Source organism: Gymnodraco acuticeps, unplaced genomic scaffold (genome assembly GCF_902827175.1).
Source record: "Gymnodraco acuticeps unplaced genomic scaffold, fGymAcu1.1, whole genome shotgun sequence".
In the NCBI taxonomy this organism is placed as follows: domain Eukaryota; kingdom Metazoa; phylum Chordata; class Actinopteri; order Perciformes; family Bathydraconidae; genus Gymnodraco; species Gymnodraco acuticeps.
The window spans coordinates 1481720-1495916 of record NW_022991513.1 but is presented as its reverse complement, the minus strand read 5'-3'; the positions used below and the strand labels follow the sequence as shown (position 1 = coordinate 1495916).

General features: G+C 41.5%; 1 protein-coding gene across 1 annotated transcript in view; it reads left to right on the top strand.

Annotated features, from left to right (window-relative positions):
- The first annotated feature begins 1758 nt into the window (after window positions 1-1758).
- phlpp2 (PH domain and leucine rich repeat protein phosphatase 2) overlaps window positions 1759-14197 on the top strand; it is a 45965-nt gene continuing 33526 nt past the window's right edge. The window contains exons 1-3 of the mRNA XM_034196980.1: window positions 1759-2207; window positions 4792-5072; window positions 9832-9965. Coding sequence (XP_034052871.1) covers window positions 1995-2207; window positions 4792-5072; window positions 9832-9965 — 628 coding nt within the window. The 5' untranslated portion in view covers window positions 1759-1994. The remainder of the gene's footprint in view (window positions 2208-4791; window positions 5073-9831; window positions 9966-14197) is intronic.

The following is a 14197-nucleotide window of genomic DNA, read 5'->3' as shown; positions in this document are numbered from 1 at the left end:
CATTTTGTTCAAGATAGTAATTACAGTTTGCTAAATTTCCCAGTTCAAATTAATAGGTTTATTCAGTCTTTGAAATTCATTATTCTGATATACGCTATTCAATAAAGAAACCCTATTGAACTCCTCTCACCCCTGTACAGTTATTGATTATACCAGGCTATTATGTGTCATAACATTAACATAAATATAGAAACAGATTATCCTTTTCTTTGACATTATAGGCATATAAACCATGTAATAAAAACATAAATTAAATTATTAAAGCTAAATTAACTAGATTTTAAGTACAGACAAATTGCAGGAAACCTCTTCGAGTTCACTTAGTTCAGTGTAAGTGCTGCATATATACATAACAATACAATACATAACATTTTTGCAATTAATTAATGACCACAACATAATGGCAATGAGTGAACCTTTGGGGCGCCTGAGGGGCTGGAGCCATTGTGGGCTACATCTATCAGGTTTGAAGTCCACCTGTCTGTGATGAGTCCTCTACCTCTAGCCTGCATCTACAGATCATCGGCCATTGTACTTCTGATGTCTTCAGTCGTTTCTCTCAAATAATTTACCCACCTAACATGACAATTAACACCCTCCAGCATGATGGTTGGCTGCAGAAGGTACAATAATATAAAATACATTCATTGAATTACAAGTTTATTCAAAAAATAATTGAATCATGCTAACTTTACTGTGTTTTAGCTCAATTAAAGCAACATGAATTAGCCTGTACTATGTTAAAGTAGCTCAGCTCAGTTATGTACATTTTAAGAATGAAACATGTTTCAATGTGTAAAGAACAAGCACATGAGATGAATGTTAGCCAACGGCTAAAGCATATGGCATTGGAAAAGGCGCAAACTAGCAAAAATATTAATTGTTTGTGTTCAAGCTAATTTAGCAAGCTAGGTAGCATGCTAACTAGCTTAACGTTAGCTCTTACATTTGGCCTGAACAACTAATTTTAAAGACTGACCTTCGTTTCAACAATGTATGTAATGCAATTTACCCTTGATTTATGATTTGAAATTATTTGAAAATGTTTAATTTATGGCCTTATTAATATTTAACGTAATTTAATGTCACTAGTAGCATCTAGTTTGAAGGTTTGATAAGATAATATGTTGCTGAGTTGATATTGGTCCTGATGTTCCTGAAGGTTTGATAAGATAATATGTTGCTGAGTTGATATTGGTCCTGATGTTCCTCAGTTATTTTCCAGAAGATAAGTGGTCATAGAAACCTTATCCTTACAAACCGATTACCTCATTAATTTATATTAAAAAGTCTGGAGTTCGAAAAGGATTTCCCCCAACCTGGCAACCCAAACGTTATTTTTATTTATTGCTAATTAATTAAGCATTAGTTAAGCCAAGTGAATGTATATTAAAAATATATTAAAATTAATTAATGTAATTCTCTTTCCGTTTTGTTTATATAACGTTTTTATTGATGTTTCTCACTCTACTTTTTATTTTATTATTATTGTCTTGTTATTGTTTTTTGTATATTATCTTGCATTAAAGATGCCATATAAATAAAGTTATTATTCTTCATAGAAAACGGGACTGAGTATTGTTACATTAATGTTATAGATAGTGAAGCCCTATCATATCAGATATAGCTTATGATCACGAGTAGTAGCCTACAGTCTAGTTAACATCGCGAGTACGAAAGCACGCCCTCCAAGGGCATAACGTCATTTTTCGTTATGAATTGCATCGTGGTGAATGACTTGCCTTATGATTAATGTAATACGCCTCTGCCCTCAGAAACGGACCGTGGCTGCTGAATAATAAATACCCTGAACCCGCCCATTTAATGTTTATTGATCAGCTCTCCAGTAGGCCCATCTGACAGCAGTCAGATTCAGTCTGGATATGGCGTCTCTGCAACGACACGGGATGAATGTGCACCGCTCCGTGGGAATTTGTCACTCGCGTACCGGGACGACACTTCTTGTTTTTTGTCGCTTTTAATAGGGATTATTCATGGCGATGGAGGACGAGGATAATAATTCAGCGGTCGTGGCGACTAACACCCAAACAGGCATCAAGAAAGGAGGTGATGTCGGAGATAACGGGGCTTGCATTGACAGGCAGCCGGACACGGTGATCCACCGAGCGGGGCTGAATCAGACTGCAGGTCGCGGCAGCCGCAGTGGTCCCGGAGCTCATGCTGCGACGGGGATCCGGGTGCTAAAGGCAAGTCAAAACGACAGGATTTATTTACTTGTGATGCAGCAGGGCATTCAAACAAGGTGCTCCACAATTATGTCTATATTGTGTTACATGTCAAGGTTTTCTTACATTGCAGTTGGTGATTCAAACAGGGCAAAGTGCATGAGAATGAAAACGCATCCTTGTAATATTATGTAATGGCAGTGATACCCAGTGATTGATATTCTCTAGTTACTGATTGATCTGTAGATTATTGCCATTCGGTGAGGAATGTACCAGAGCCAATTCACACACACACACACACACACACACACACACACACACACACACACACACACACACACACACACACACACACACACACACACACACACACACACACACACAGTGTAGGTTGTTAGGGCTTTTATATGAAGGCCCACTGCTGAACAGTTCTTCTATGACATTTTAGGGCAAGACACATGATGTGTAATGAGTATGACATAAAAGTCCCTGAGGTAGCTGCTTCACAAGGCAATGATACACATTATACACACACACAATCTCAGCTTTGCTCTTCAATTAATGTGTATGCAATGTTGAGATTTCTCCTGTATCTAAGGGAAGAGCGTCACCCTGTTAATAAGCTCACTTAGCTTAAGTGAAATGTTAAAATATGTATTCTAACAGAGCCCATTGACCCGTAAAACAGTCAATGCGAAGGCAACTTGTCTTTTTCATGCTATTGGAGTTTTGCTTTTGAGTATCAGTGAGAAAATGCACCCGGGTGTGTTAATTTAATCAGGGGTCACATCCAAATCCCACACATACAGTAAGTGTTACAGTTACTTTCTGTATCATAATGAAATGACTAGCATTCAAACTGAGCAAGGGTAAGGAGGTTCTGTTATTATTTTACTTATCTGTCCATTTCTCATTACATTTACAGTATATTTATCTTATCCTCTCTGACTTGACTGAACATGCATGCTCTCATTCAGCCTGGCCCTGCCTCACATATCCTCACCTGAGAGCCGCCCTGTGGAGCTGCCCTGTGTTTTAGTCACCTGGGTTTACCTCTGAGGTTTCCACAGCAGCAAGCAGTGCTCACCTTAGACACACCTTGATGGTAGCTTATGAGGAAAGGGTATATGTCTTCTTTCCCTGTGGCCATTCTTCATCAACAGGTGGGAAAATTAAACTAGCCTTTCTCTGTTTACATTCCTGCCTCTCTAACCTCTGGAATAATCAATCCCCTACATGCAGGACCTATTTAGGAGTGAAAGTGAACATTTATTATTGACCTTGAAAATAGAAGTTTAACAAAATAATCTTAGGTAAGGTTCCACTTACTAGCTTAAGCCGAGTATACTTAATTTGTAGACCAAGACCATGAAATGCAGTTGTTTGTTGTTTAAATCCAGAAGTGAAAGGTGTGTGTGTGTGTGTGTGTGTGTGTGTGTGTGTGTGTGTGTGTGTGTGTGTGTGTGTGTGTGTGTGTGTGTGTGTGTGTGTGTGTGTGTGTGTGTGTGTGTGTGTGTGTGTGTGTGTGTGTGGTGTGTGTGTGTGTGTGTGTGTGTGTGTGTGTGTGTGTGTGTGTGTGTGTGTGTGTGTGTGTGTGTGTGTGTGTGTGTGTGTGTGTGTGTGTGTGTGTGTGTGTGTGTGTGTGTGTGTGTGTGTGTGTGTGTGTGTGTGTGTGTGTGTGTGTGTGTGTGTGTGTGTGTGTGTGTGTGTGTGTGTGTGTGTGTGTAAAATATTCCCTTTGTGGCTTAGCTCTCCAGAACAGTATCAACCCCCCATTACTGCAGCCACAGTAGCTGGTACAGCAGACCTTTCCTTTACTCACCAAACTACTCTTTCTTCTGACATTTCCCAGAGAGACCCAATTATTTTTGAAGTGTTCTTCCTTCACAATCAGCAGAGAATTGCTCAAAGGCCATCTGAATAGCACCAATGAATGAGGCCCAGATAAAAACATGTTCTATTAACATTGGTGACACCTTTGAATCACCAAACTAGATGAATCTTCTGGCGTCAAGGTGCATCATTTACAAACTGTGAGTGTGTATGTGTGTGTATAATGCAAAGACGACATGCAGAGTCATGGTAGTGATTGGAAAACCTTTCAAGAGAGGCTGACTTTAATTTTTAGCACAATATTATTCCTTATTAATGTCAAATTCAGATATTTTAGCATTGCATCATTTAGAGGAGCAAACAACAACATGATATTCTGGTACCTGTTCGTAACGCAGTCGCAAAGTCCATCCTCAGCGAGAAAGGTACACCACTGGTTGCAAGAAGAAGTGTTATGGTATAGTTTCAAGCCTTTTTTATACAGCATTATGTTCATTCAATTTCAGATATGTGTTTATGTTTGTCTCATTTGTAGGCTCTTTAGGCACATTTTAAGTTCCAGTATTGACACAAAAAGCCCTAAAACCATTTTTTGATGAGAATTTATAGATACTTGACACGTTTACAATTTGCATCTACCAGCACAGATGTTGCGTTTAGGTAGACCCATAGCACCTTTAAGTACATTTCGAAGCATCCTTAAGTTCTTTAGGTTGTTAACATGTTTATGGTGTCAATCTGTGTGTTAAAATGACTCTCTCTGTGTCAGCAGCGCAACATGAAGCGGAATGGGAGTCGTGGCTGTGTGATGAGAAAGACCAGATTTGGATCAAGAGAGCGGGACTGGCTGAAGGGGGACACCCAGCGGGGCTGTGTGTGTCTTTATGGGGGGACAGTAGACCCCCAGCCACCTGCCTCTGGCCCACAGGCCTCCTCCACCCCTCAGACAGACCTGCAGCTGGTGCTCTGCTCCACCAGTACCACAGTGGAGGAGCTGTGTGCTCAGAGGGACGGACAGGGGCTCTACGTTCAGCTGCATGGAGACCTAGTCAGGTATGCATTAAGGTCATTCATGTGAAGTTAGCCTTTATAGATTTCCTGTGGGGAAATGTGTTCCCTCCATTTAAGACCTTTGACATAACATACTCATCCCAGACTGTAGTTTGGATTTGTGTGCCTTTCTTGTTCAAGGGCCATGGCAGGAGTATCCCAAATACCATGTACGTCTTTCAAAGCAGCAGAGTGATGCGGGTTAAACCTGACTCAGTAACTATGGATGGGCCGCCACATGCATGCAAAATCCAAGAGCTACAATCCTTCATCATCAGTGTCTTCATTCGATCTATTCAATACAGTACTGCTGTGCACTCCAAACATTCTGACAGCTCACATTCGCTGTGTAATCATGTTCATACACTGAAATGTCTAAAGTGAAAGAGATATGAGAGAAGAAATGACTTGAAGCGTAAAGAAAATGCTTCGGCTTGTACAGTTGAAAGATGAGATTGGTTTAGAGCTGCACTTAAAAATGTTTGTCTCTATGAAACCTGATGTACTTATATGATTCTGTTTTCTTCAAGTTTGTATCTTCCTGGTCGAATGCACTTATTGTAAGTCGCTTTGGATAAAAGCGTCAGCTAAATGCGATGTAATAGTTTTAAATCAAAGCACATCTCCTCCACCGGCCACACAACAACACATCTGAAATTCTGTACAGTAACAGCTAACAAAGGCAATCTAAAAGAAATGCATTTTTAAATAAACGCACAAATATCCTCCTTATTTATATGATATAGAAACTATACCAGCCATACACAGCACTGAGAACCTGCTGCAGTTACTCCAACGTCCCATAGTCTCACAGCACCTCCCTTTGGATGCCCTCAGGGAACATGACTGTACGCCTCTCAGCTCCACGAGACATATGTCAACGGAAATAGCAAATGACCCCTTTATTGTCTGTGAGAGAATAAAAAGCTGGTTCACTGATCCGTGACCAGGAAGGAATCTGGGCTGCTTCTCCTTTGCTTACCTGGCAAAGACAATGTGGATATGCAGGGACTAAAAAGAAAAAACAGATCCAGCTTAAATAACGGTGGCTTATGGAATATTCCATAAGAGCAAGTGATATTATAGTGCCACGTTTTTTATGATTGCAGTATTAATGGCGTGACAGTACCATGGTCATGATGCTGATAATGTGCTGAGAACATGACTGGAGGTTGTTAATCAATGTATAGGCTGTTAACCAAAAGTTGGATCCACTTACAGCATATGATCCGACTTCAATATATCTATGCTGTTTAAAGACGGTGGGCATTGCAGACTGGAAATATATGAAAGGCTTCTGGTAAGCCTGTGGATAGGCTCTGTTAGTTCAGTTTACATTCCATCAGTACACCATTTAAATTTCAGTCTGCCAGCGAATATGAGCAGGTGGATTTAAATGTTATATTAAAGTCTTCAACATCCCGAAAACTGAATCATCTCACGCCTAGACTACTGCAACTCCCTCCTGGCTGGTCTACCTGCATGTGCCATCCGACCTCTGCAGCTCATCCAGAATGCAGCGGCTCGTCTGGTTTTCAACCTTCCTAAATTCTCCCACACCACTCCGCTCCTCCGCTCCCTTCACTGGCTTCCAGTAACTGCTAGAATCCACTTCAAGACACTGGTACTTGCTTACCATGCTGCGAATGGATCTGGCCCTTCCTACATCCAGGACATGGTTAAACCGTACACCCCAGCGCGTGCACTACGCTCTGCATCAGCCAAACGACTCGTTGCGCCCTCGCTGCGAGGGGGACCCAAGTTCCCATCGGCGAAAACACGTGGGTTTGCTATCCTGGCTCCAAGATGGTTGAATGAGCTCCCCATTGACATCAGGACGGCAGATAGCTTGCACATCTTCCGGCGCAAACTGAAAACTCATCTCTTTCGACTCCACTTCGAGCGTTAGAACGATTAACGAAGCACTTTTATACTAATAAAGGACTGGCTTACCTAAAGCCAGTTGAGTAGCACTTGAAATGTTTAGCTCTATGAAACCTGATGTACTTATATGATTCTGTTTTCTTCAAGGTTGTGTCTTCCTGGTCGAATGTACTTATTGTAAGTCGCTTTGGACAAAAGCGTCAGCTAAATGCAATGTAATGTAATGTAATGTAATGTAATGTAATGAATGAATCCTTTTTTTATTTATATACACAAACATTTCATTCTAAAAGAAAAACAGCACACACTGTAAAAACAAGACATACATTGTTTGCTTTTATAAAGTTTGTCAAATACATTACTTGGAAGACCATTTATGATTGACCTTTAAAAGAGTGTTGTAATCCTTTACATAAAACATAATTATTTTTAAACAATAGTAACATTTTCTATGTAGTAGTTGATAATACATGCATACACTGTGTAAATGAACATGTCAAACATACAACTCTGTTGGCAGCTCTGACACAAGCACTGCAAGAAGGTTTTAAAGGGTTTAGCACAGGGTGGAAAGAATGGGAGCTATTTCTGGTTATTTTCTTTTTGTAGCTTGTATTAATATGCTGCTTACAGGAACTCATGGTCTGGGTATTTGCCTGCTTTGGGAACATTGTAATTTCAGTTGAGGAAACTTCCTGTTAAGATACATCTACTGAGGAAACTGAATTGATAGAGGATATCCATCCTTCCATTCATCCATTTCTGAGCCACTTACCTAGCTCAGGGTCACAGTGCAAACAGAGTGAGCAGAGCATTCCAGTGGTCTTTTTCCCAGCAGCAGACCCTTCCTTGGGGATGCCTAAGTGCTCCCATGACAGATGAGATATGTAATCCCTCCGAATGTTCTGGGTATGCCCGGGGATTCCTCTCAGTCTGTCATGGACACTTCCAGAGGGAGACTCCCAGACATTTCAACTGACTCCTCTCAGAGGAGATAGCAGCTTGATAACATGGGCCTCCCAAATCAGGAAGCTCCTCCCTCTGAGATGTAAAGTGAGGCCAGCTGCCCTGCAGAGGGATCTCCTCTCACCTGCTTCTATCTACAATCTGCAAGGCGAGGGCCCAGACCAATTGCAATTCAAGATTACCCTTGTGATTGGTTCTAAAAGAGCAGAAAGATTATCCTGCAGGATCAGGACAGAGTGAAAGGAAGGGGAATTTCATTAGGCACACCCCAAATAAGTGATGCAGGGCTATTATGTTGTAGGCTCACCACTGGCCAGGTGAAAGAAACAGCTGATGGAGGATGTTTTCAATAATATCATCATGCAAATACTTTTTATTCAACACTTTACCCTGTAATGATTGCACGATGTAGTTTAAAAATATGTTGGACTGCTATATGGCTAAAGTGTGTGTCCATAAATGTTATACATATCATAACGTCAAATAGAGCCATTTAGAAAAAACAGGCGTGCCCTCAAATAGTGTGATTTGGCTTGTACATTCTAAGTTTTGGAAAACAACAGTCCTTCTCTCAGCACTTAGTCTCCATGATAAGAAACTGAAACCATGATAAATGATCTATGATTGCTGAGGCATCACATTTCCTGCCTGCTAACCACACGTAGAACACACCCTAATAATATGATCTATCTTTCTTGTTCTTTCAAACCAAGTCAGTAATGCACATCCTGCACAACCACACCGTTTCCACTTGTTTTGGCTGATTAGAACTCCTCTTAGGTTGGTACTACTGAGTGGAACCAAGCTTATCAAAATGGTTATTGTGTCAAGAACATATAAATTAACCACAGTCTATGAACACCCACACAGTCTAAAGTAGTTAACCAAATTCAGTAAATTCGCCTCTGTGGACTCAACTGTTTCTGTAAACACGGGCTGCTGGGTATGTCTACAATAAATCAAGGGACACATTTCCATAGTTTGCTGAATAATTTACCTTCCAGCCTAAGGATGGATGAGCCCAATGGAAAGTATTTGAAAGGGATTTAACAGTGTCTTGCTTCATTGCCCAAGGTTGGAGGATTTGTGAATAAATTAGGCGTATCTGTGTTTAATGTGAGCGTCAGTGTGAGTGGTCAACAGGGACGGTCGGGGGTCGTCCTCTCACTGCCGGCCTGCCAGCAGTGGAAATCCAGCTTTTAGGTGTTAAGTGTTGCATCCACAGCTGTCTTTAAATCAAGTAACATTATACTGCAAATCATGTTGTGTATATTGTGCTTAAAACATTTCCATCATGCAGCACTAAGGTTTAAGGTTAAAAGGAAAATACTTACTTGTCAATTTGGAATTATTTAAAAATTAAGTATGAATATGTACCTTGTTTATTTTGCTAAATGTGAAAAGAAATGAAGTTTTCGACGAGGGACTTTTAACAGCTATATTCCAATGATTAGATATATCCTGAGGGATGCATATCAATGTCATCATCTCTCATTTATCTACTTATGTTGAGAACCAAATCATTGAAACGGCAGACACCATATCAATCACATTTATGGATTTTGCACAAGTGGATTTTTTGACTTTTTGGTCTGGTAACTTTGTCTCCAAAGGAGGATCCTGGGCGCTGTAAACTCTGTCCTCACTGTATTAACAAAACCCCACCAAAAACCAAAACCAGCAGTAAGGCTGTAGGTCATTTGAAACTTTACACATCTGTTATATTTAATTTGATGGATCTGCAATTTTCCAACTTAGAACTCAGCACCTCATGAACAGGAAAGAGTTGGGCTGTCTTTAGACCTTTCTTTTTGAACAGTCTTCTGTTTATTGACCAGGATAAAGGAAGTGTGGTTTGAGGTTAATGCTTCAGTGTGTGTGTCCAAATACTCTCCTTCTTTTGGTGCTGTAGGAGGCTGGACCCCTCTGAGCGTCCGCTCCAGATGCTGTATGACTACCTGGCAGCTATGGGCTACTCAGAGCCTGGACGAGTGCAGCAAGAAGCAGCTAACTCAGACCTCAGCTGTTTGATCCGATTCTACAGTGGTGAGTACTTATCGACTGGGGCCGTCATGCCCAACCTTCACTACCTGCAAAACATGTTTTAATCACATCCTCTTTTGCTCAAGTCTGTGTGAATGGGCAAGTGTGGGTGCATTTTAGGAATGCAACTTTGTTTTCACTATCAATTATTCTGCAGATCATTTCCTTGATTAATCGTTAAGTCGTTAAAATGACAACAAATTGTGAGTCAGTCAGTTTCTCAATGTTCAAGGTGATGGTTTTAAATATTAGTTTTGTCAGTCCAACACTAAAGGTGTTCATTTGAATATTATATAAAACAGAGAAAAGCAAACATGCCATAGTCAAACAACTATGTTGTATTTAAGAACAGAGATAGAGTGTGAGGGTGGGTCTCAGAGCAGATCAGCTGTTAGCGATTGTTTACGGAGGAAATTAGGGGTAAAGTTGTCTCATATTATTAAAATGGCAAGTTAACTCCGTCATTATGGAATTTAATGCAGCAGAGTTGCAGGAAACCTACCCATCATCCTCACTGGATTAGTCACCTAATCGTTGCAGCTCTGTTTCGGGCCAAAAGTGAAGCCAGTTGTTCTTTGAGTTTTCCTGAAAGTGATGCTGAAGCTAGAATTCAATAAAGCCCGGACACCCATCATGGCCTCATGATTAGTGACTGACCATCCCTCATCCTGTGGTGATTCTCTATCCCCATGTGGGCTGCCTTTCACCTGCTGCTGTCAACACATCACCCCAGGACTAGAGTGACTAAGTATCCCTCTGTCAGTGTGGTATATTAATGCACCAGCAGAATGGACGTAGCTCTCTGGAGAAATGTGTATACCTGCATGTATCTTCATACAGTTCGTATAAACCCAGAGCCATAACTAGCTTTCCCCTTTCGAGTCTTTGCATTGGTCACATGATACTCTTACATTGGTAGCAATTTAGGGATTTGCCATTAGGGTGAATTGTGAAGGACGTCCTGTAATGTGTTTCCAGTTGATAAACCGACTGATGTTTCTGCTGAGTCAGTGGAACTCCTTATGTTTGGGGTTTGAAGAGCTCACATGCTGCTTTGCCAGAGAAAAAGGGAGACTGAGCAAACCACGGCTCAAATGTAATTCCTCCCACATTAAGGACACAACTCTCACTACATTGAAATGCGGTGCTGCCACACTGAATAAGTATACAAGCCAAACAAAAATCTCAACAGCTTTGTATGGAAATCTCTGGTCTACTAACTGACTTTGAGGACGAAGCAACACATTTAGGGGAGTACATGCAAACTCTAAACAGAAATGCCCCATTTCATGCTTGATATAACTTTGAGGGTAGTAGCATGTTTGATGCTTAGTTGAGAAGTATTTCATATGAATCCTAGACTTCTCTGCTGTATAAGATGCAATGGAGTCCTGCTTTATCCTTTCATAAACACATAATGATACACATAATTATCACTTATCAGAAAGCAATTTGGCTATTAAGTTGTAGCTTTCTATATTTCTGACTTCAGCTAACATTCTCTTTATGTCCACCTGGTATCACAACTGTTTTTTTGTTTAGATCTCAAGCCCACTGTGGCCTCAGTCTTATCCCTAATCCCTGTGTGCAATGGAAGCTTTACTGTTGTTTGCTCCTTGCCAACATGAAAACTGGTCGGATCTTGGCTACTATCAGTAGTCAGACCACATTGGTCAGAGACTAGCCAGGCCCCCCTGGAGACTTCCTGCTTCCTTTTGTCAGCTCATGGGAAAAGAGCACCAGAGACCACGCATTATTGGTACTTGGGCACTCTTGATGCACCGCCAATGCAGAGAGCTCAACTTCATTTGGCCTTTTTCTTCCCCAAAAACTGTGAAATTAGTGAGAACTGTTTTGTAGTATAACTTGCAGGTTGTTGAATTATCTCAGTGTGTTCACCCACCCTCCCCTTGCTGGATTTCAGGAGCTTTCCAGTCACACAGCTTCACTAGAATACCTCAATTTTTGTCTGGCACAATGTAACTGTGGTTTTTCATTCCCACCCACAGTGGTGTTGTAGGTGGGCTGTAATGCATTGTTGAAACACACAACAAAAGCCTTGTTCTAATTAATAATTCCTTACATTTATTATAGCGCTTTTTCAATGACTCAAAGCGCTTTACATATACACACATTACACATATATGCAATGGTCATGTGGACAATACCCACAGGAGCAAGTTCAGGTGAAGTGTCTTGCCCAAGGACACACCGGCTTTACAGACACAGCAGCGGCGGGTTTCACCCCTTGATCTGATGATCATTGCACAGCGCACTGCGCCACACCGTCCATCTTCACGCCTCGAGGTCATCAAGGCGCTTTTACAAGTACACATTGGTATTATACATGTACTGTGGACAATACCCACAGGAGCAAATCCGGGTGAAGTGTCTTGCCCAAGGACATAATGGCCTGACGCAGTGGCGGCAGGAGCAGGTTTCGAACTGGAGTTCCCCAGCACTCCCCCTTGATCTGATGATCGGATGCACAGACCACTGCACCACCCGTCCCGTTCTGAGATCCCTCTCCCAGGTGCTTGTTTATTTCACAGCTGTTTTCAGAGGTAGTGATCTGACTAAGCAGATGGGGAAACTGTGGTCCCTACAGTACACTACATAACCGCCTGATGTGGTGCCCTGCAGGAGTAAGCTGGGCATTTAAAGGGAGTCTACATTACTGGGTCCTAACCTAGGCGCAGTCTTAAAATAAACTAAAGGGTGTCTTGCCATGCAGATAGTTCTGGTTTTAGGTATTTGTGGTGCTGAAATAACTGCCAATGAGATTTCTGTCACCACCACAATAGAACGGAGGTGAATGGGTTTTTGCTTATTGCTTTCACTGAAAACAATTGAACAGCATTGTATTTTTCTCTGGATTATCTGAATAATCCACAGACCACATTGGTCTTCATTTCAATTTCTTCCTGCAAAACAAATAACTGCTGTCTGTTTTATGGCCCAAATCATCTTAAGCCACTTAAGAGTATAAAGTGCAATGCAGCAGGTAACTCTTATTTGTTCAGGAAACTCATCTAAAACCTTCTCTACCCTCCTGTTCCCCCCCCCCCCCCCCCCCCCCCCCCCCCCGCACTCAACCTCCTGCTGTGGTGCACAGATGAGATGAAAACAAACATGGACAAGGGAGTAAACATTTCTAAATGCTGACTTAATAAAAAATGCTCCTAGTGAAAACACTGCAGAGACCTGAGGGCCAGTGGTTTTATGTGTCGGCCCATGCAGCTGTAGCACAGATGAAGCTTAACTGAGCCCTGCTGCACCTCACATATTTGAGCTCAGAGGCCTGAATCTGCTGGGCACCGTTCACATCAGGCACACTGTCAGAGTCTAAGCAGAAGGAAATAAGTCATCTAGGAAAAGTGTGGACTCGCCTAATAAGTTATTGATTTGGCTGGTGCTGATTCACTATTGGAAATGAAAATTAAATGAAGGCTGCCTGTGGATGTCCTAAGCTGTGACGATATGGACGGTGAACTTTGTCTGTTACTCCAAGGCCCAGTGGTCGATCACTGAGTAAAATAATAATAATGGCCTGAAGGAACAGACTGAAATCACAGTGGATAACCATGCAGAAAGTTGCTTCTTCATTTTATGGAAGCAAGGCAGAAAGACATGGTTTACAGGGACAAATGGTGGAGAAGCAGTCCGACTGAGATATACAGTAAGAGAAAAATGAATCTCTGTTGATCCGGGCTCCCACAGAATTGCCCCGAGCAACTCACAGAGAGCACAGTTTCTCCATGGTTTCCTCACAGCTCTGTGTAACGTGCTGTTTCTGTGATGGGGCTCCATTTCTCCTGAGGATTTTGTCTTTTTCATTTGAATCTATCATCCAAGACTCATGGTCAGTTTTCAAGTCAGAAGGCTTACTGCAAATGAAAAATATCCACCATGTGAAAGGTCTCTTTTCATCTGCATTCAAAAACAGCTTTGAGCTGTGCTTCTTCCATCTGTGTTCAGCACAGTGCAGATTTTCTCTATGGTATAATAATTACATCTTGTACAAAGTTTAAATTCGTTTTTTGTTTTTTTAAATAGAGGTAAACACAGACCACCAAGAGGAGGCATCTGGGTGGTGGGTTGAATTAGAATTTGCTGCCAAAGAGAGCTTGCTGTTCTGAGTCAAATCAGACTGTGTTTCCGCCTCCACTGACCCCCTACTGCATGCTAACGCAATCTATGCAATCTTGAGCCATACAAAAAAGCTCTGGGATACT